Source organism: Bos mutus, chromosome 2 (genome assembly GCF_027580195.1).
Source record: "Bos mutus isolate GX-2022 chromosome 2, NWIPB_WYAK_1.1, whole genome shotgun sequence".
Taxonomy (NCBI): domain Eukaryota; kingdom Metazoa; phylum Chordata; class Mammalia; order Artiodactyla; family Bovidae; genus Bos; species Bos mutus.
In genome coordinates, this window is record NC_091618.1 from 121,563,711 (window position 1) to 121,588,043 (window position 24,333).

The 24,333-nt window shown below is 38.4% G+C and overlaps 1 protein-coding gene across 1 annotated transcript in view; it reads right to left on the reverse strand.

The window, feature by feature from the left end:
• The window catches only part of PDE1A (phosphodiesterase 1A), a 305,513-nt gene that overhangs the window by 38,937 nt on the left and 242,243 nt on the right, over positions 1-24,333 (reverse strand). The window contains exons 11-13 of the mRNA XM_005905934.2: positions 11,944-12,025; positions 9,737-9,857; positions 8,267-8,412 (exon numbers count right to left, since the gene is read on the reverse strand). Of these exons, the coding sequence (XP_005905996.1) occupies positions 8,267-8,412; positions 9,737-9,857; positions 11,944-12,025 (349 nt within the window). The remainder of the gene's footprint in view (positions 1-8,266; positions 8,413-9,736; positions 9,858-11,943; positions 12,026-24,333) is intronic.

Genomic DNA, 24,333 nt, shown 5'->3' on the forward strand with positions numbered 1-24,333 from the left:
CTACATATATGTTTTTATATATTCTTTTGCAATATGCTGTATCTCACAAAATCTTAAAAACCCTGAACACTAAATAACTTAAAAAATTCTATGTAAACATTAAGGAAACTGAATCAGCAGATAAAAACTAACCCACAAATAAAACACTGAGCTTAATGGTATTTTAAAGGTAGTCCTACCAATTTCACTTAAAGTCAAGAATTTTCAAACTCCAACTCATTTTATAAGGCTACTGTAATCTCAGTACTAAAACTAGACAAGGTCAGTATGAGAAAGGGAAACAACAGCTAATCTCATCCACAAATATAAATTTTATAATGCAAGCCAAAGTAACATATATATATATATATATATATATATATCTTACAAAGGTAATACATAACAATTAAGTTGAGTTTATCCAAGAAACATAAGGTAGTTCAACATTAGAAAATCTATGAATATAATTCACTGCATGAACTAATTAAAAAGAAAAATCATGTGAATTATTTTAAAAAGCTACAGAAAAGACATTTGTTAAAACTAAATGTTTTATTTCAAATTTATTTTCTTAATATTGATGGGAATGTAATTAACCTCATAAAGAGCAGATCAAAGAAATTAAGGTATATCAAACCATGCTGAAACATTAAACATCTTCCTTTAAATTCAGAGACAAGCTGAATGCCATCATTCCTTCCATTTCAGATCATTCTAGATAAACTCGCTAATGTAGTTGTCTCAAAAGAAACAATCATAAAAGGTATACATTTGGAGAAGAAAAAACTGTCCTTTGTAGAAGTGCCTGTGTGTGCCTGCTAAGTCGCTTCAGTCATGTCTGACTCTTTGCAACTCTATGGACTCCTCTGTCCATGGGATTCTTCAGGCAAGAATACTGGAGTGGGTTGCCATGCCCTCCTCCAGGGATTTGTAGAAGAAAAGTATACAAAGGCAAATTGTATTTCTATACACCTGCAAGAAATACTTGTTCACAAAGCAATAAAAATATAAAGTACTGATGGAAAGTCCAACAAACTATATTCAGGAATTTTAAACATAGTATTATTAATCATAAATATTAAGTGATTACATAATATATTACATGCTTAGTAGGGTACCTAACATCTAATATCACTAACAAATATTTTCTGTCATCATTACTATTGTTATTATTACCAAAGAAAAATAAGTTTTCTGCTAAACATGAAAGAAGACATAAGAATGATAAGATAGATTTAAATAGGATGAATTAATATTATAAAGATGACAATTCCCCCAAATTTATATCAAAGAGATTCTAATAAAAACTCCATTATTTTCCTTTTTTTGGTGGAGCATATGAACTACTAAGCCAAAGTAGGTTTCAAAAGTTTCAGATGATTGATACTATACTGAACACGTTCTACGCCTCTAGAGCAACTACGTAGGGACTATGTCACAAAAAGAAACTAGAAAGCACTGGTATGTTTGACATTTTTAATAGATATTCTAAAACGTCAGGCTTGCCTTAAGCTAGCTCTAGGTTTTCTTCTGGTTCTAAACAGCTGTGATTTGCACACAATGCGACTCCAGGAGCGTCTCGGTTCTCACGGTGCCTCCTTTTCCACTTCTTAATCTTCTTTGTGCCTAGTGTTTTGGGGTTTGAATCAATATCAAATAAGTCATAAAATTACTCAGTACCGTAAGAAAAACAGTGCATTCCATTCCAGACTGACCACCCAGATTTCACCCTGGGACATAACTAGTTTTTCTCAAGTACACATTCTCTTTGAGAAGATAGGAAAGAAAACAGATCTGGGATTCATTTATGGTTTTAGTTTTAGTGGACCTAGGTCAGTTTGGAATTCTCACGTCTAAAGAGAATCCAGACTCTTAGGTAACTTAAAAAAGCAACTCTTTTGCTTCGAGGGAGAACAGATATTTGTGTTTGCCACTTGGGGCTGTTCTAAACAAAATCTAATCTACTCCTCCATCTCAGCTTCAGACACAGGCATTGTTCATGACATAGGAAGGCAGGTCACCAGTGAAAATGAGTTACTCTTATGTGGCACTTTATAAACTACACATTTCTTTTCTGTAAAGGATTTTCTTGGTGGTTAATTGGAAGTATCTCTCATCCACTGGCCATCAAATGTACTCTTTTTTCTCATTTCCTTGATGCCTTGTTCTCAATGCTGCACTATAGACATTCAGAACTCAGGAGACTGGTCAGAATTTATGGGAATGTCTGCTCCTTCATTAGGAAAGATATGATTTTCCCAATAATAACATTTATTGAGGGTAGGAAAAGTTATGTGATTTGTCTGAAAATCCATAGGTAGAAATAGAAAAGTGACTCTCTCCACCATTTCCCTCCTCATGCCTCAGTAGAAAGACAGCCACATACTCTTAAAATCTCTTGTCTGCTCTTGAGTAGTACAGAAGAAGGTAGAGATTGGGCAGAGACTTAAGATGCTAAGGAAGGCTGAATAGATAATGAACGCGTTTACTCACTCTAAATGGATACCTTTAACCAAAACGAGTTTGGGATGGAAGAAAGCATTTTTTTCCTTTTTGTGTTTGCCATTCAAGGGCTTTACTTTTTGAAAATGCCCTGTATCAAAAACGAATGTGTAAAAATATAAAGATAGAGCTACCATATGACTCTGCAATCCCACTCCTGGGCATATATCCAGAGGAAAACATGATCCAAAAGGATACATGCACCCCAATGTTCACTGCAGCACTGTTGACAATAGCGAAGACATGGGAGCAACCTAAATGTTCCCGAGGAATGGCTAAAGACGATGTATGCAATGGAATACTACTCAACCATTAAAAAGAATGAAATAATGTCATTTGCCCCAACATCGATGGACCTAGAGGTTGTCGTACTGAGTGAAGTCAAAGAAGAAATATTGTACAACATCCCTTATATAGGGAGTCTAAAAATAAATAATACAGATGCACTTACAAAAGAGAAAGAGATGCACAGACTTAGAGAATGAACTTATAGTTGCCAGAGGAAAGGACGAGGGAAGGGATAGTTAGAGAGTTTGGGATGGACATGTACACACTGTTACATTTAAAACGGATGACTAACAAGGATCTACTGTTTAGCACACGGAACTCTGCTCAATGTTATGTGGCAGCCTGGATGGGAGAGGAGATATCTGGGGGGAAATGAATACACGTATGTGTAAGGCTGAGTCCCTTCACTCTTCATCTGAGGCTATCACATTATTAATCAGCTATACCTCAATACAAAATAAAAAGTCTAAAGTTTAAAATAGGTTTAAAAAAGGAATGAATTTTCATACAACATTCTTTAACAGATGTTCTTAGATCCTGAACTGAACTTATTGAATGAAATTATTCTTTTTAAAAGTGTTTTATTGATGACCCAGGAGCTACCTACCATGGAACCTAGTCATCCATACCATCCACGGCTCTAGGATTAGTGGGATGTTTTTGAGATAACTATGAAATATAGTTTCAGAGGTAGCATGAAAATGAAAGTGAAGTCTCTCAGTCATGTCTGACTCTTTGCGACCCCATGGACTGTAGCCTACCAGGCTCCTCCATCCGTCCATGGGATTTGCCAGGCAAGAGTTCTAGAATGGGTTGCCATTTCCTTCTCAAGGGGGGTCTTCCTGACCCAGGGATCGAACCTGGGTCCTTTGCATTGTAGGCAGACACTTTTACCATCAGAGCCACCAGGGAAGTCCAGAGGTAGCATAACGATGATTAAACATTTGCTCAGAACCTTGATGTTTAATTAATATTCCAAAGTTCTCAGCATCATATAACCTGATTTTTTTCATCTTAATGCAATTATAATAAGGAAACCTTCATCTTCAGTATATTTCAGACCAGAGGTGATGGCAATGGGAAATTACAATGGCAGTATCTGATACACACTGACTTCAAAACAGAAGACTATTTTTGTTGCTGTGTTTTTGCAGCAGATCACATTTAAAAATCTTTTATTATGAAATACTCTATTCATAAAAATGGATTATATTATATATATATAAAGCATGTATGTTAGGCATAACCAAATGACCATCGGTGTTCACTTAGAACTCAACTAAAGAAATAAAATATTACTAACTCCTAAATAAATTCTCCATCCTTTCCCTAGAACAATGATGCATATTTTCCCCTATCATTCTTTAGTGTGTATTCTAAAACCTATTATTCAGTTTTCAGTTTTGTAAACTTTCTATAAATGGTGTCTTGCTATATTACACAACAGCTGCATATTTTGCTTAATATTATTTGTGTCTTTCATCCCTGTTAATATTCACGATGAAGGTTTATATTAACAGCTGTATGAACATGAATAAGAATCACAGTTCATGAATCCATTTTGCCACCATTTTTAGGTTTTTTGCACTCATGAACAATGCTGCAATGAACGTTTTATGTCTTCTGATGCACATGAGCAAAAGCCTCTCTAAGGTAAAAACATACAAGTGAGATTTGGGGGAAATATAGCATTGCATCCTCAGCTTTGCTAGAGAATGCCAAAGTGTTCTGCAAAATGATTATAGAAATTTACTCATACACGGTTAACATTTAAGAAAACCGAAAACTGGCATTATTCTCGACTCTTCTCTGGATTTCATATGGCACATCTAATCTATTAACAAATTCTCCCAGTTCTACTTTCAGAATATATCCAGAATCCAATCTCTGTGCTGTCCCTTCCCACTCGTGCCTATTGGATCAGGTATCCACAGTTTAGACACTGTCCCTCCACCGCTATTACCCGTAACGAGCCCACATCTTTGTTCTGGGTCATGAACAGCAGCTTCTTGCCTCCTTCTCACCACTCTCATTTTTACGTAACAAACATAATAGTTTCCATTCTGTAGTCAGAGCAATCCTTTTAAAATTTCAGTTTGTATCATTTTAGTTTTCTTCTTTAAAATATATTGGGTTTCCTTTCTCTCTTGGACCCAAACCAATGACGCAGCATCACGTTACCCATCTACCACATGCCTACATTATTCCCACTTGCCTAATTTCCCTGTTTCATTCACCTCCTGTTATTTCTTGCATGTCAGCCAAGCTCCACTCCCCAGTGCTGGTCATTTCCTCTGTCTGAAAACTTATTTCCCAACCCCTTATACCAGACCTCCTCATAGGTCTTTCTAACCTCCTTCATATATTTTGACATTATTACCTTCTCAGTAAAATCTTTCCTATGCACCTTATTTAAAATTGTAATCTTGCTCCTAAGTTGAATTCTTTCATGAAGGTAAGTGTCTCTAGGTTTTTTGTTTTGTTTTGTTTGTTTTTTACTGTACTCCTAATTCCTAGAACACATAGCAGAAGTACAGTAAGGAATAAGTACAATAATAAAAGCCAATTCATGTAATGGCTACTATTTCAGGTACCTGTAAGAAAATTATATAAATCAACTTATTTAATTTTCCCAAAACCCATGTGGAGAGAGAGGACTTCAGTTGGCCTGCACAGAAAAGAAGCACAGCATTGGAAAACATGGACAAAAGCAATTATTCCATCACACTGGAAATCAATCAAGGCAACACGACACTTTGAGAAGCATTTATTCTTGAAAAATTCCTGGAGATTCTGGTACAAACGGCAGGAATCTGGACCTTCTTGCCTGGAACTGCTCTCAACCTCCCCCACCAACACCAGCTTGAGAATGGAAACCAGCTTTGCTGTCACAGGTAGACGCAATTTGTTGGGATAAGACAGAAAAAAAAAAAAAAACCAGTTTCTCCAATATAAAGTGGTGGATTTAGTTTAGAACCAATGTGGAAACCCCACATTTGCAAGCTTGAGATTGTGGTCCAAGTTTGGAGTAACTGCTAGACCATCAGGATTTAACAAAAAAAAACTCCCAGCAATCAAATGGACCTGGAAGGTCTGATATAGCTCTCCTATGGTCATCTGAGGAACATATGTGGCTGGCAGAGGAAGAACCCTGGAGGGGTCTTCCTGCATGAGCTTGATTTTTCAAAACAATGTTAAAAAGACATTGTCTTCTTGAATTTCAAGATGTTTTAAATTTTAATTACTAAATATAAAGTCTATTTCTAAAACTTTTAAAAATAAAATATCAGTTAAAAATTGTTTTAAGGTTTTTCTGTTGTTTGGTAGAAAGGTAAACTTACTGGTTAACTTTTCTGTTATTTACTATTGATTATTGATTACTATTATTATTAGATTTAACATTTTCTAATTATGGAAATAATAGGAATAGAGTACAAATATTTCAAACCATAAAGAAATATATTGGGATAAAAAATAAACCTCAAGCAGTAAGAATGAAGGCCACACAAGTGGGAAAACAAAAATAGTAGATTAGGAATGTTCCTCTGAATTTAAAAAGTGGATGGATACTGAATTTTCTTGAATGTTCTTTCTGCGTCTCTTGAGGTCTTATATGTTTCTCCTTTTACATTAAGATGATGAGTGCAGTAATAGAATTTTTAAATGTAAAACCAAATTTGCACTTCTGGCATAAACCCAATGTGGTAGTAAATTCAGTCTGCAAACCCATGACTTCAGTAAACAGATGCCCTCAGGAGAGATCTGGCTCCAGAGTTCTTGTATTTCTCTGAATTTCTGTTTTATCTTTATTTGAACAGGTCCTTTGGGTGCCAGGTCTTCCCTGGTGGCTCAGATGGTAAGGCATCTGCCTGCAGTGCTGGAGACCTGGGTTCAATCTCTGAGTCAGGAAGATCCCCTGGAGAAGGAAATGGCTACCCATTCCAGTATTTTTGCCTGGAGAATTCCATAGACAGAGGTGCCTGGTGGGCTACAGTCCATGGGTTCGCAGAGTCAGATACAACTAACACTTTGACTTTCACCACGGGTGCCAATTTCTTTTCAGCAATATTTCATCCAGCATTGCTAGTTGTTTTTCACCATATTTCTTTAAGTTTATCTAGTTTACCATTGCATTGGAAATAGAAACCAAGTATGTAATTTTATAAATAAAATTCAACGTAAGTTTCTTTATTCAAACGAATGCTCTACATAAGTACCCTTGGAAATTATATTATTAAAATGCTCTATGATTTTAATTTGCTTAAAGCCAGACTTCCTATGTTCAAATCTTGGTTCTACATTTTATACCTGCAGGACTGAGTTATTATTACTCAATGTCAGAAATGTAAGTTGAGAACTTCATGCAAATCTAAAATTTACCTCTGTGTGCAACACAATAAAGTTTATTAGAAAGAGAGCAATTGTAGTACTTAATCCAATTCTGACACAGAGCTTCCTTCATTACAAATAGATTCTAAGTGATGGATTGATGTTTGGGGTTCACTGTTTATTTTAGTTAAAACTTTCTTAGAGAAGAGTGCATTTTGGTCAATTGAATTATTGGATTTGTTGAATATAAATATTTCAACTCATATTATTTTATATGAATATAAATATTTCAACTCATATTATTTTAACTCATATTCAACTCAAATATTTCATACTTTCTTGAAAGATATGGGACAGTATAATAGCATGCAGTGGGAAAAACCTTGGGTAGAGAATCAGTTTTGACTCTAGCACTTAGAAGCTGTATGATCTTCTATCTCCAGACTGTAAAATGAGCGTAATATTTTCCACTTCAAAAGACAGTTGTAAAAGGAAATAGGATAATACATGTAAAATGCCTGGAACATAGGAGGCGTTTCAGAAATCTTGTTTCCCTCCTGTCTCCTATTTCTGAGAATATGTTCATTTGTTTTCCCTTCTGAATAAATAGATTCAAAGCGAAGTTTATTCATTCACTCTTTGATTCAAAAACACATTCAATAAATAACTTTAAAGCACCTATGATATGCCAGGGACATATTTCTTCAGTAGCAGATTACAAATGACCTTTCCAACTCATGAGTGAAACTGTCAGCCAAAGAAATAACTTAGTAAAACTGAAAAAAAAAAAAAATCTCTGACACAAAGTCTTGCTTTCCTAGTGCAACACAAAATCTATTTGGAAAGCTGAAACACAGGATCAAAAGCACCTCTAGAAATGGACAGGAGGATGCTATGCCATGTAAAACTTCGTTACTCTTTCATTGTCCCAGCCTTCCTTCACATCCACTTTACTGTCACCCACGTCAATACCTCTGTAGCCTACATGGCACACACAGAGCAGAATTTCTTTATATTTAACAGTCAAACCAATTTTCTTATGAATAGCCAAATTATAAATACCTCTAAGAGCTTTCATATTTTGTAAAAGAGGAAATCTAGAGAGAAACACAATCCAGCATATCTCAGAGGATATGGGAGGGATGGAGGAAGGCCTCATAAACTGTACCTTGAGCAGCTAACTCTTTCCACCTCTCTTTGTTCTGCTGGATGATGTCCACCAAGCTGTTTTTGAAGCTCTTCAGGTCCACGCTGGCAAGGGAGTAGTCGGGGGAGTAGGTTCCATCATTGGTGGTGCCTTTCATATTTGATCGTCTAAAGAAATCAGCAACGTGAGATAACATATAGATTATTGAGCTAATAGTAACATCAAAGAAACCAGAAAATGCCAAGGGCAGAATATGAGACAAGGAAGCAAAGCCTGAAACACTTTACAAAACCAGCTGGAGAAGCAGGAAAGGCAGCAGCTTAGGCCCAGTGCTGCTCACCTTCCTCCCCTCGTGGACAGGGCCAGAGCAGCAGGTCATAATCCCATAGCATGTGTTATGGGGTGGGGATGGCAGTGGGTGAGGCCTAAAGAGAGGAGCAGAATCTTGAGACAAGCTGACTTAGTCGTGAGGCCACTGGTGAACATCACAAAAGAGACACCAGGTGTCTCTGGAGTCAGATAACCGTCCCTGCCCCTCCTTCCATCATTTGATCGCCAGGCTAACCTGGATCTTTCTCAGGTAGAACATCCCCTCTGTTTCTTCACTAGGGCAACATTTAAGGACCCTGTTGGTATGTTATTAGGAACAGCTATGTGTTTATATGGGAGAAGGCAATGGCTCCCCACTCCAGTACTGTTGCCTGGAAAATCCCATGGACTGAGGAGCCTGGTAGGCTGCAGTCCATGGGGTCGCTAAGAGTCAGACACGACTGAGCGACTTCACTTTCACTTTCCACTTTCATGCATTGGAGAAGGAAATGGCAACCCACTCCAGTGTTCTTGCCTGGAGAATCCCATGGATGGAGAAGCCTGGTAGGCTGCAGTCCATGGGGTCGCACAGAGTTGGACACGACTGAAGTGATGCAGCAGCAGCAACATATGTTCATATGGGCAAGAATTTAGCATAATTTTTCTGCAACTGGACGTTTTAAATAATATCCTTTAACACATTTACCAATAAAAAAATCTAGATTGAAATGTTTTAAATTGTATATAAATGGACTTTACTATTACACATTATCCAGATCAATTGTATTCATGTCATCTAAAAGGCTAACTTTGAAGTAGGCATCTTTCTAGATATACAAGTGGGCTGTACAACACAATTCCCCTCTCCCAACTGCTTACCATGATTGGATATGTTAATATATCCAGGATATAACTCATACATTTCAATAAAAATTAAAATAATATTTATTCTCCTGAGTACTGAATACGATTCTGTAATACTCCTTAGTATTAAACTTGGATATTTTTTCTTGATTAGGAACATCAAGTTCCTAATTTCAAAGGCAGATGCAATATATTATAGAGCCATTAGGTGGCAATACTACCTAGTAATTCTTCTAAGAATTTCCTGCTTAATGTAAGGAATAATAAAGATAATTATAAGTAAAAGAGAAAAGACACACAAAAGGAAAACAATCAAACCTGCTTGCTCCATAGGAAGGAGTTTTGGTTTTCGAGTCTTCCTCTATAAGAGGAATAATAATTTTCTCTGTTGAGTCTGTCAGAAGAGAAAATGTTGGTTCTACTATGAAATCAATGAAACCTACAAAAGCAAAAACATAAATAAATATCAATAAAGTCAAGTGTTATAAATAAATATCAATAAAGTCAAGTGTTATAATTTCCTAAATTCTAAATTAGTAATAATTCAGTCTCTAATGCTCCTGATAGCAATTTTCAACTACAATGTTGGCTTAGTTTACCCCTTGCAATTAATTTTAATCCAATAACACAATCTTTAGGAGAGTTTAACTGCTCTACAAAATCCTCTCTCAAGCAGTGAAAATGGGATACAATTTAAACTTGCTAGCTCAAGTGTACTGTTTCCTGTTAATATTCAGCCTCATATTATTGTTAACAATAATTTCAGACTAACCAGAGTCTATTTGTTTTTCGCTATTAATGAGAGGGATCACTCTCCTTTCTACAAAATCTTCACTTGTTTGTTGAATTTTGTTATTTATTAACAAGAAATAATATCCAAACTCCAAAGAAACTAAATAGTTGAAATGTTTTTTCAAGCCACAGAAAGGCAACCACTTTTTTTTTTTCTCATACTATATCAGTCAGAGCTTTCTGTCAGTGAGATAATATTTCATATAGCTGTTTATTATTCTCAGGATATAAAATGTTAGTTCACAGAGCGTGGGTGTATTCTGTTAAATCTGTCAGGGAACAGTAACATCTCTGGGAGACAGCATTAATCCCACCACTTTGAGTTGTCAGGACTGCATAAAGACTTTCACATTTACAGTAGTCATCAAACTAGAAAATGACACACAGAGAATGGGGCGTGGTCCTCCAGGGAGCATTTACTACCTGGGTTTAGGTGGAGAAGAAGACAAGCTCTGTGTACATTCAACACCCGAGGGCCCAGGAGAAGTGTGGTGCTGGAAATCAAATGTTTGTTGCCTTAAACATAACTGGAAGCAACAGACCATCATCTGAATATAAGAGAACACTGTGGGGATGCTTTTTAAATGACAGTGTCCTGGGAAATATCTACATTTAAAAAATATCCTATTCATCAGAAACTTGGATAAAGTAATTCCCATTTCAAATAATTGGATTCACCATAGTGTATATTAAGGTACATTTTTAATTCAAAAAACCTCAGTAGTTTTGTGTTTTAATTGATGACTCCAAGTTAAGTCAATGTTAATTGACCACCAGGGTGTTCTTTCAAGTTTTGGCTATGGTTTTAAATGCTTGGGATCTAGAGACTGTCAAATGAGTCACCTTTACTAACATGGCAGCAATTACAGGACAGCAACAAGCCTCAGAAACTTAATTTTTCTCAGTCTGCCCACAGAGGCCCTTAACCTGCCATGTTCACACCTTGTAAATGATGAGAGGCACCTGTGTTATGGCGGTTAGGAAAACAGCTATTGGAACACGGGTAGGAAGGGGGAACGGTGAGAGCAAGAAGCTTTCTGACAGGTGATCACCACTTTGGAGGAGGTGGTGCAGGACCACCTACAGCAGTAAGGCGGTGAGTCTTTCACTTATTGGTCATATATGCCAGAAACGAAGGTGCTGGCCCAGGGAATACCATTTTCATGTATTAACAATAGCAATAATACGTTTTAATCATGGGCTGGATTTGAAGTTCCCAACATAAACACAAATGAAAAGAATAAATAAGGTTGGGAGCAATATCATTTTACAAATTTCCTGTTGTTGGTTTCCCTCACATATTCATATCCTAAGAATTTTTTTCCCAAAAGACTATGAGCTAGTACATTAGGCATATTATTCAAATTTAGTGATAACAGAACGGATACATTAATATTTTCATTGGATTATTCCATATATAAAGAATTAAATTACAGAAAATAATCAGCAACAAAACAACAAAAAATGCTGTCTCTTGCACAGAAAGAGAAGAAAGCTCTGTATTTTATAAAAGGATTACAAAAAGAATAACAATTATTTACTAACCGTGCTCTGTTGATTCATTTTGTGAGAACGTTTCAAAATTCTTACCATTCACCCCCATATAGATCAGTCTAAAGATTAAATTTATCATGCATATGGAGTGGATTTTCATGAGTGAACAACATTGTGTATCCATTTGAAAACTAACAGGCTCACACTCGCTCTCCACGACCACCAGTTGTCAGTATTACCTATTTGGGACTGGGCCACCATCGTTGACTTCCGATCGCAAAGCGGGGAAAATGGAAGCCCTAATTCAGCTTCTTTATCTCCCTACAGAAAGAAACGCCCATTAGTATAGACTTGGTATGGAGAAACTAAGATAAGAGCAGCTTAGATAAAAAGCCTTAAAAAGTTGCATATTTTATTTCTTAATTGGCTTTGTGTATTTATTATAAAACCAAAAGCTGTTATTCAAGTTCATATAACTTTACTGAGTTGGTGTCCTTTTGGGGATGTGTTGTATAAGGCACACATTGCAGAAGTAAAATAACATGAACATTTTCAGCACCTGAAGATTCTACATTGATATTCTAGAGAGATAAACCTTTGTTCTTTGGAATTTTCTAAAGTCACCATAAACTAGTCATCTTGGTGTGTTATTTGGCATTTGACAATCCAGCTCATGAATTTTCTGCTTTTTCCCCCCAATGCCAAATAACATCAGCAGATCTTCAGTATCAATAATTCATGATTGGACTGCTTTTTAAACTAAAGAGGGACCTCCTTGGCTCAGCAGTAAAGAATCCGCCTGCAATATGCAAGACCCAGGTTCGATCCCTGGGTCAGGAAGATCCCCTGGAGCCGGGCATGAAAACCCACTCTAGTACTCTTGCCTAGAGAATCCCATAGACAGAGGAGCCTGGCAGGCTGCAGTCCACAGGGTCGCACAGAGTAGGGCGTGACTAAAGCGACTAAGCAGCAGCAGCTTGGTGGTCTAGTAGCTAAGGCACCACACTCCCAAAGCAGAGGTCCTGAGTTTGATTCCTGCTCAGGGAACTGGATCCCAATACGGCATCTAAGAACTCATATGCTGCAACTAAGACCCAGTACAGTCAAATAAATAAACACTTTTTTTTTAAGTGTATGAGCATTTTGAAAGATCTTTCTACCTATAAACCAAGTTTTACTAAAACTCCCACAGCAAGTAATGAGGAACATATTCAATATACTTGCATTCTGTTTGCACATGAGTAAAAATCGCTCAGTCATGTCTGACTCTTTGTGACCCCATGGACTGTACAGTCTATGGAATTCTCCAGGCCAGAATACTGTAGTGGGTAGCCTCTCCCTTCTCCAGGGGATTTTCAAAACCCAGGGATCGAACCCAGGTCTCCTACATTGCAGGCAGATTCTTTACCAGCTGAGCCACAAGGGAAGCCCCAGAATACTGGAGTGGGTAGCCTATCCCTTCTCCAGCACATTTTCCTGACACAGGAATTGAACCGAGGTCTCCTGCATTGCAGGCAGATTCTTTATGAACTGAGCTACTGTTTGCATAAATCTTATTTTAATGTAGTCTTATCAGAAAAAATTGAAATATCAATGATTTTTTACTATGTGATCTTATCAATTGTAAATTAATTGAGCACAAATATTGAAGAACTCCATTTTTGTTTGGGCTAAATATCACAAGAGATAATAGATTTAAAGGTGGCTACTATGGGCAAAACTTTTTTACTATGATAGCATGACCGCATGCTCAGTTGCTTAGTCATGTCAGACTCTTCATGACCCCATGGACAGTAGCCTGCCCAGCTTCTCTGGCCTTGACATTTTCCAGGTAAGAATACTGGAGTGGGTTGCTTTTTCCTCTTCCAGGAGATCTTCCCAACCCAGGGACAGAACCTGCATTTCTTGTGTCTCCTGCTTTGGCAGGTGGATACTTTACCACTAGTGCCACCTGGGAAACCATTAATTATGATAAGGTTTATCAAACACTGGCTCTTTGCATTCAAGAGATTTCTAAGTAGAGAGAGGATACTTCAAGAGTATCCTCTCGAAGAGGGGAGAGGACAGATGGAATTCTCCAGTCAAGAATACTGGAGTGGGTTGCCATGCCCTCCTCCAGGAGATCTTCCCGACCCAAGGATTGAACCTGGGTCTCTGACATTGCAGGTGGATTCTTTATCATCTGAGCCACCAGGGAAGCCCCATAAGACCACTGTTAGGACATATGATCTAGTCCTAAGATCAGGGGACAAAAGGGAGTGGCCTGCATTTAGTGGCAGAGCCCATGTTACAAGGCAACACCTGTCTGAGAACTTCAGTTTCCTTTGTCTGCTTTCTCTAACATCTTTTCATCATGATCTTTACAGTATGTCAATATGTGGCTTTAAAGTTTTTACTGATATATTTTCTGCTGCAATTCCTCTGAACCATGCCTCTGATTATGAGGGGCAGAAAGTTTGAAATCAGACTTGCTTGGGAAGATCTAGATATGGTCACCAAAGAATTAGTATGCCAAGTAGCTACAAACAGGAATGTTTCACTATGTCACAACTTACAGAAAATAGAGAAAGAATTTCTGTGACCTCTCCCAGCAAACTTCGTCTAATAGAGTTATCCTGAGGTTGTCTAAGATAATTTATATCAAGTTTAAGGACACTACCTAATACATAGTCAGTAGTCAGTAATATTAACTAATAAAAATCAGAGATGGTTAGATAGCATCACTGATTCAATGGTCATGAATTTAAGGAAACTTCATTAAGATACTGGAGGGCAAGGGAACCTGGGTGCTGCAGTCATGGGGTCACAAAGAGTTGGACATGACTCAGCAACTGAACAACAACAATAAAAATCATAGTTCATAATAGCAAAAGCACCTGCAAATTAGAGGTATGTATGGTGTGTGATGCATATGCAGGTCAGGAAGCAACAGTTAGAACTGGACATGGAACAACAGACTGGTTCCAAATAGGAAAAGGAGTACGTCAAGGCTGTATATTGTCACCCTGCTTATTTAACTTATATGCAGAGTACATCATGAGAAACGCTGGGCTGCAAGAAGCACAAGCTGGAATCAAGATTGTCAGAAGAAATATCAATAACCTCAGATATGCAGATGACACCACCTTTATGGCAGAAAACAAAGAAGAACTAAAGCGCCTCTTGATGAAAGTGAAAGAGGAGAGTGAAAAGTTGGCTTAAAAAAATAATAATAAAATAAAATAAAAAAAAAGAAAAGTTGGCTTAAAGCTCAACATTCAGAAAACTAAGATCATGGCATCTGGTCCCATCACTTCATGGCAAATAGATGGGGAAACGGTGGAAACAGTGTCAGACTTTATTTTTCTTGGCTCCAAAATCATTGCAGATGGAGATTGCAGCCATGAAATTAAAATACGGTTACTCCTTGGAAGGAAAGTTATGACCAACCTAGACAGCATATTAAAAAGCAGAGACATTACTTTGCCAACAAAGGTCTGTCTAGTCAAGGCTATGGTTTTTCCAGTGATCATGTATGGATGCAAGAGTTGGACTATAAAGAAAGCTGAGAGCTGAAGAATTGATGGTTTTGAACTGTGGTGTTGGAGAAGACTCTTGAGAGTCCCATGGACTGCAAGGAGATCCAACAGTCCATCCTAAAGGAGATCAGTCCTGGGTGTTCATTGGAAGGACTGATGCTGAAGCTTGAAACTCCAATATTTTGGCCACCTGATGCAAAGAGCTGACTCATTGGAAAAGACCCTGATGTTGGGAAAGATTGAGGGCAAGAGGTGAAAGGGACGACAGAGGATGAGATGGTTGGATGGCATCACCGACTCGGTGACATGAGTTTGGGTGAACTCCGGGAGTTGGTGATGGACAGGGAGGCCTGGCTGCTGTGGTTCATGGGGTCGCAAAGAGTCGGACATGACTGGGCGACTGAACTGAACTGAACTGATGCATATCTTGGATGATGTTAAACTGCAAGAGAAAGGATTAGCACTTAATTTACTTCTAATGGACTGGGGCATTGGCTTTCCCTTTCTATTTCCTAGATGGAATTAACGTAACAGGAATTCTGTTTCTGAAACATTAATTTGTAGGCAGCATGGGGTGGCTTGGGATAAGTTAAAGATGAGGCTTATGCTTCAAACCTGAATGAAAGGGAGACTTTGGGACTACAAATAGCAATAAGACAATCTGTATGAGGGCTTGATTGAAAGACTCTTATGAATTTTATTTTAACATGTTGAGAATAAAGTAAAAGAATAATATCATTAATAGCTTGTTAAATAAAACGACATTGCTACTGCTAAGTCACTTCAGTCGTGTCTGACTCTGTGCGACCCCACAGACAGCAGCCCACCAGGCTTCCCCGTCCCTGGGATTCTCCAGGCAAGAACACCGGAGTGGGTTGCCATTTCCTTCTCCAAAACAACATTACTATTATTAAAATAGAAATAAAGCTACTTATACGCTTCATGGGAAATGTTATACTGTAAATTCCTAATTGACATATACAAAGATGATTAATTGCTTTTATTAGTTAAAGTGTTGGTGATATTTTAAAAGATGTAGATTTATACCATTTAAATTCCTTGACCTGAAAATGATCATTTGGGCCTTAAAAAAGCATTGTGATGATTTATTTTCCATGAACTAAATTTCATAAAATGCTGGATGCTAAAATTTTCATACGGGACTTAGGCATTTGACAAACGTATGCAGGGTTGATCTTCCTACAGATGAAGTAGGAGATTTTATATTATACTTGCTTCTTGTACTGCACAATTGATTTAGAATATTAAACTTCCACTGCTAAGCACATTGAATGCTAAGGTGAGTTAATTATTTATTTATAAATATTTCAAAGTGTTATTTATTCTTTAGGGTGAATAAAGGCCATAAGCACAAGATTGGTAGGGGGCCCTGCAGCCAGACTCTGAGGGAACCAGGAACCCTAGAAGACAAGGGAGACTCCTAAGGGAAAGAGAAAGATACGTAAAGAGAGAGTCAGGATCCCTGAAGATGAGTTTGACAAACTTAACAATTTTCTTATTCTGTCCCTGAATAGGGAACATTAACTTTTCATTAAAGTGAATCCAGGGTCAAAAGCAATAGACACTGTGTAAGTCAACTGATTTATGTATTTCTGGAGGTTGTGCTTTCATTTGAGGATGCTAACCATAGAAGGCCAAAAAATACTTTTAAAAATAAAAAAACTTACTGAATACATGTATATTCTGATGCCTTGAATCAGACAAGTGACTGATGCAAAATTTTAGGTCCCTAGGCCATTAAAATCCTAAAAGATAATGCTGTTAAAGTGTTGCACTCAATATATCAGCAAATTTGGAAATATCAGCAATGGCCAAAAGGCTGGAAAAAGTCAGTTTTCATTCCAGTCCCAAAGAAGGGCAATGCTGAAGGATGTTCAAACTACTGCACAATCGCATTCGTTTCACATGCTAGCAAGGTTACGCGCAAAATCATTCAAGCTAGGCTTTTGCAGTACATGAACTGAGGACTTCCAGATGTACAAGCTGGGTTTAGAAAAGGCAGAAGAACTGAGGTCAAATTGCCGACATTCGTCAGATCATGGTGAAGGCAGGCGAATTCCAGAAAAAAATCTACTTCTGCTTCATTTGCTACACTAAAGTCTTTGACTGTGTGGATCACAACTGTGAAATATTCTTAAAGTGGTGGGAATATGAGTCCACCTTACTTGCTTCCTGAGAAACCTGTATGTAGACCAAGAAGCAACAGTTAGAACTCGACATGGAACAACGGAGAGGCTCAAAATTGGGAAAGGAGTACAACAAGGCTGTATGTTGTCACCTTGTATATTTAACTTACATGCAGAGTGTATATGTAAGTGATCAGTCATGTCCGACTTTTTGTGACGCTATGGACTGTAGCCTGCCAGATTCCTCTGTCCATGGAATTTTCCAGCAGGAGTACTGGAGTGGGTTTCCATGCCCTCCCCCAGGGGATCTTTCTGACTCAGGGACTGAACCAGCATCTCTTGCATTGGCAGGCAGATTCTTTACCCCTGTGCTACCTGGGAAGCCCTAGGTGTGCAGAGCATATCATGCAAAATGCCAAGCTGAATGAATCACAAGCTGGAATCAAGATTTCTGGGATAAATATCAATGACCTCAGATATTCATATTATACCACCCTAACGGCAGAAAATGAAGAGGAATGAAAGAACCTCCTGATAAGGGTGAAAGAGGAGAGTGAAAAAGCTGGCTTAAAACTCAACATTCAAAAAACTAAGATTATAGCATCTGGTCCCATCACTTCATGGCAAATAGAAGGGGGAAAAGTGGAAATAGTGACAGATTTTATTTTCTTGGGCTCCAAAATTATTGCAAACAGTGATTGGAGCCATGAAATTAAAAGATGCTTCCTCCTTGGAAAGAAAGTTATCACAAACCTAGACAGCATCTTAAAAAACAGAGATATCACTTTACTGGCAAAGGTCTATATAGCACTTTACTGGCAAAGGTCTATATAGTCAAAGTTATGGTTTTTCTAGTAGACATGTACTGATGTAGAATTGGACCATAAAGAAGGCTGAGCACCAAAGAACGGATGCTTTTGTGTTATGGTGCTGGAGAACACTCCTGAGAGTCCCTTGGACAGCAAGGAGACCAAACCAATCTTTCCAAAGGAAATCAGTCCCAAATATTCATTGGAAGGACTAATGCTGAAACTCCTAATTTTGGCTACCTGATGTGAAGAGCTGACTCATTGGAAAAGACCCTAATGCTGGGAAGGATGAAGGGCTGGAGGAGAAGAGGGCAGCAGAGGATGAGATGGTTAGATAGCATCACAGACTCAATGGATGTGAATTTGATCAAACTCTAGGAGCTAGTGAGGACAGGGAAGCCTGGCATGCTGTAGTCCCTGGGGTTGCAAAGAGTTGGACTTGACTTAGCGACTGAATAGAGCAGAACAGAGACCACTAAACTCAATTATTTAGCCAACAACTTAGTTGTGCCCCTGAATCAATGCATCTTTTCTTGGAGATGAGCCTGTAGGTAGAGGTTGAGAAAGTGCTTCCATCAACTTGGAAACTCAAGTAGCCCGATGTGCTCAGGCCTGATAGCAATTTCCTTGGGGGTTGTTGGACTTTCTTCTTTGAAAGGCATAACAAAGAACTAATACACGTACCTTGGAGATATTCTAGGTTGGGTTTCAGACCACCAAAATAAAGCAAGCACTGTAATAAAGTGAGCTATATGAGTTTTTATGTTTCCTAGCGCAAAGCAAGCATTGTAATAAAGTGAGCTACGAGTTTTTTTTGTTTCCTAGTGTATATAAAAGTTATGTTTATATCATACTGTAGTCTAATGTAGTCTAATAATTGTGTACTTACATTATGCCTAAAAAGCAATATACATAGCTTAATTTAAAAATACTTTATTGATAGAAATTTTAGCCATCATCTGAGTCTTCAGTGAATTGTAATCTTTTTGCTAGTGGAGAGTTTTGAGTACTGATGGCTGCTTACTGATCAGGGTGGTAGTTGCTAAAGGTTGGGGGTGGCTGTGCCATTTCTTAAAATAAGAACACAATGAATGTGGCACATCAATTGACTCTTCCTTTCATGAGTCGTATCTCTGTAACATGTGGTGGTGTTTGACAGCATTTTACCCACAGCAGAATTCTTTCAAAATTGAAGTCAACCCTCTCAAACTCTGCCACTGCTTTATCAACTATTATAAACTTAACATAATATTCTAAATCCTCTGTTGTCATTTCAACAATTTTCACAGCATCTTTGCCATGAATAGTTTCCATATCAAGAAATCACTTTTTTTTGCTCATCCTTCAGAAGCAACTCATGAATTAAAGTCTTATTATGATATTGCAGCAATTCAGTCACATTTTCAGGCTTCACATCTAATTCTAACTTTCCTGTTATTTCCACATCTACAGTTACTTCCTCTACTGAAGTCTTGAACTTCTTCAAATCATCCCTGAGGGTTAGAATCAACTTTTATTAAGCTCCTGTTAATATCAGTATCTTGACTTTTTATATGAATAACAAATGTTCTTAATGACATCTGGAATAGTGAATTATTTCCAGAAGCTTTTCAAGTGCTTTGCTCAGATCCATCAGAGGAATCACTATCTATGGCAGATATAGTTTTATGAAATATAATTCTTACATAGTAAGACTTGAAAGTGGAAATTATTCCTTGATCCATGGCTGCAGAATGGATGTTGTGTTAACAGGCATGAAAGCAACATTATCTTGCACATCTCCATCAAAGCTCTCAGATAACCGGTGCATTGCCAACAAACAGTAATAATTTAAAAGGAATCTTTTCCTGAGCAATGGGTCTCAGCAATGGCCTTAAAATATTCAGTAAAGCATATTGTCAATAGATGTGCTGTCATTCAGGCTTTATTGTTCCATTTATAGAGTACAGGTAGGACAAACTTAGCATAATTCTTAAGGGCTTCCCTGGTGGCTCAGATGGTAAAGAGTCTGCCTGCAATGTGGGAGATCCAGGTTTGATACCTAGGTTGGGAAGATCCTCTGGAAAAGGAATACTGGAATACTCCAGTATTCTTGCCTGGAAAATCTCATGGACGGAGGAGCCTGGCAGGTTACAGTCCATGGGGTTGCAAAGAGATGGATACAACTGAGCAACTAACACTAAGGGCCCTATGGATTTTCAGAACAGTAAGTGAGCCATGGCTTCAACTTTAAGTCACCAATGGCATTAGCCCCTAACAAGTGAGTCAGCCTTTGAAGCTTTGAAGCCAGTCATGTACTTCCTCTTTAGCTATGAAAGTCCTAGATGTCATCTTCTTCCCATAGAAAGCTGTTTCCTTACACTGAAAATCTGTTGTTTAATGAAGCAACCTTCCTGATTGTCTTACTTAGATTTTCTGGGTATCTTGAAGCACTTACTGCTTCACTTTACACTTTTATGTTATAGAGATGGCTTCTTTCCTTTAACCTCAGGAACCAGCCTCTGCTAGCTTCGAGCGTTTCTTCTGTAGCTTCCTCCCCTCTCAGGCTTCACAGATTTGAAAAGAGTTAGAGCCTTACTCTGGATTAGGCTTTGGCTTGAGGGAATGTTGTGGCTTTTTTGATCTAATTAGACCACTAAAACTTTCTCCATATCAATAATATATCATCTCCATATCAGTACTATTTTGCTTTCTCATCATTCATGTGTTCACTGCAGTAGCACTTTTAATTTTCTTCAAGAACTTTTTATTTGCATCCACAACTTGGCTAATCTGCAAAAGAGGCCCAGCTTTCAGCTCATCTCAGCTTCTGATGTGCCTTTTCTATTAAGCTGGGCTTCCCAGATGGCTCAGATGGTAAAGAATCTTCCTGTAGTATGGGAGACCTGGGTTCAATCCCTGGGTTGGGAAGATCCCCTGGAGAAGGGAATCTCTAGTATTCTTGCCTGGAGAATTCCATGGACAAGGGAGCCTGGCAGGCTATAGTCCGTGGGGGTCGCAAAGAGTCAGACATGACTGAGTGACTAACACATATATTCTATTAAGCTTAATCATTTCTAGCTTTTGATTTAAAGTGAGAGATATGCAACTCTTCCTTTCCTGTGAACACTTTGAGGCCATTATAAGATGTTAATTTGTCTAATTCCAATATTGTCCTGTCTCAGGGAATAGGGAAGCCCAAGGAGAAGGAGAGAGACAGGGGAATGGCCAGCTAGTCAGTGAGTGGTCAGAACACAAACAACATTTATCAATTAATATCACCTTCTTACATAGAAGTGGTTTGTGGCACCCCGAAATGATTACAATAGTAACATCAAAGGTCACTGATCATATAATACATATAACAAATATATATAATAATAACACATATAGTAATAGTGAAAATATATATAACAAATACATTGTTATATTTAGCCACTGAGTTATTGTTTAGTTGCTGAGTCGTGTCTGACTCTTTTGCAACCCCATGGACTGTAGCCTGCCAGGCTCCTTCTGTCCATGAGATTTCCCAGGCAAGAATCTTGGAGTGGGTTGCCATTTCCTTCTCCAGGGGATCTTTCCAACCCAGGGATTGAGACTCTATCTCCTGCATTGGCAGGTGAGTTTTTTACCACTGAGCCACCAGAGAAACCTCAACAAATATATATAACAATAAAAAATTAAAAACATGAAAGACTGTGAGAATTACCAAAACCTGACATAAAGACATGAGGTAAACAAACGCTGTCAGAAAAATGTCACGATGACCTGCTGTATGCAGGATTGCCACAAACTTTCAATTTGTAAAACCAAACAAAAAAAGTAGTATCTGCAAAGCACAATAAAATAAGTGAATTATGTCTAATTATTTTAACTCTTCCTTAACAGAGTGAAATGCTCTGACAGCTGTCAACAAGATGTCAAACCCAGTGATTTGATGGCACATTTTTCTTGTTTCACTTCTGCATTTTCTCTGAAGCCAAAATAATTTCTATAGTTTTAAAGTAATGAAGAAGATTAAAAAAGGGTGAAGTACAGGTATCTTGAGAAACCTCTTTCACCAAAGTGCTTTTAATCTCAGAAGCAACATCTGCAGCAAGCACATAGCAAGCTCCTGACCACAGGCATGAAGGGCACTCTAAGACTGAGGGTAGAATTTGAGGGATCACTAATTCTCTAGGGAAATTTAATTGTGAAAGGAGAGGAAGATGCACTAGTTTGGCCTTCTTGAAACAACTTACTTAAGGGAGTTAGCTCATCTAATTACTCTCCTTCATTCCTTCTGAAAAATGGGCCCTTCTACATGCATCACAACTGGAGTCCACGCACCACTACAAAAGATTCCACGTGACACAAGGGAGATCCCACATGCTGCAACGAAGACTTGGCCCAGTCAAATAAATAAATAAAAATAAAACAATTGTCTGAGTCATGGTCGAGGCCCCATAGATTGCTTCAGGATGGAGCTGGTCACCAGAGAGAATAACCACAGGATTAGAGGCCTGGAATACTGGGGCAGCCTGCTCTCCTGGTATGAAAGGAGGGCTGGAGATTGACTTCCCTTATATTGGCCAATGACTTAATCAATCATGTCTATGATATGAGCCCCCCATAAAAACTCCTGACCCCAAAGCTGAGCAGCACATGTTGGCTGGTGATCACACTGTACTAGGAAGGTGGCATACCCTGTCTCTATGGGGAGAGAGCATGGAAGTCCCATGTCTGGGGCCCTTCCAAACCTTGCCCTTTATACATCTTTATTTGGCTGTTCTGAGTTGTAGTCTTTATAATAAAATTATAATTGTAAGTGTAGAAAGTTCCTGAGTTACCTGACGCATTATACTCTAGAACCCCAAGTGGGAGTAGAGACAGAAGAGGGACGCCATAGAGGAAAGAACATGTATGCATGTTGTAGAGAACGCTGGTCATTCTCCATGTTGATGAAGTGAAAATTCACATTTCAAGGCAATACAAGGAAAATTTAAACATAATTTCTTGCTGCCCATTTGGGCCTTTTCCCTCCCCTCAAGTGTCCATTGTACACATGCATTAGGCATTAACCAAACCTCACCAGGGGCAGAAATACCTGCTTAATCATAAAGATGAATTTTTTTCCTTCTGGCACCAGCCATGTCCCTCCTCAGAAAATAACATAACTTTTTCAACGTCACAAGGAGTCAAGATGACCCACTGCTTGCTTTGTATGTGCAGCCGTCTTTGATGAACTTTATGTACAATGCCAATACATCATTTCCCTTAAAGACAGTGATTGGTGCACAACAGACTGGTCAGGTGACCTGGGGAGATATGGACCATACCTAACGGAAGTTCTTAAGTACTCACATAAACTTATTAATGTTACTAGGCCTATCATTTGTATTCTGCTGATTTTTCATGATTATTGATGCTTGTGTTACCAAATGTGTGGCTGAGACTCAAATAAAATTAATGATTAGGCAGCTTGTAACAACTGATCAAATACTCAGTTCTATAGGATCAATGATTATAAAAGTGTAACTCTAGGTATTGGAAGAAGCAACAAGATGAAACCCTTTCCTGAACTATAACAGAATAGTATGACAAGTGTTCCAGAAGTTTTCGGCCACTGTTAATGAGTACAGTCCAGGAATAGTATATTGAGTGGGTTATCAATGAAACACTTGCCTGACATGGGAATGAGCATTCCTAGCACCATGGGACAAACTGGTCATGAAATGTCTCCTAAATCTTAGTCAAAATTAGGACCTAAAGGGAAGGGTGGAGAAGGCAATGGCACACCACTCCAGTACTCTTGCCTGGAAAATCCCGTGGACGGAGAAGCCTGGAAGGCTGCAGTCCATGGGGTCGCTGAGGGTCGGACACAACTGAGTGACTTCACTTTCACTTTTCACTTTCATGCATTGGAGAAGGAAATGGCAACCCACTCCAGTGTTCTTGCCTGGAGAATCCCAGGGACGGGGGAGCCTGGTGGGCTGCCATCTATGGGGTCGCACAGAGTCGGACATGACTGAAGCGACTTAGCAGCAGCAGCAGCAGCAGCAACAACAAAGGGAAGAGATTGTAAAATAAAGAATACTGCCCACCATCCAGTTCTACAAGAAGTCATTAGCCACTGTGGTTGCTGATTTATAACACACGCTAAAAGGAATTCAGAGTGAAGAGGAGAATGAGGCACT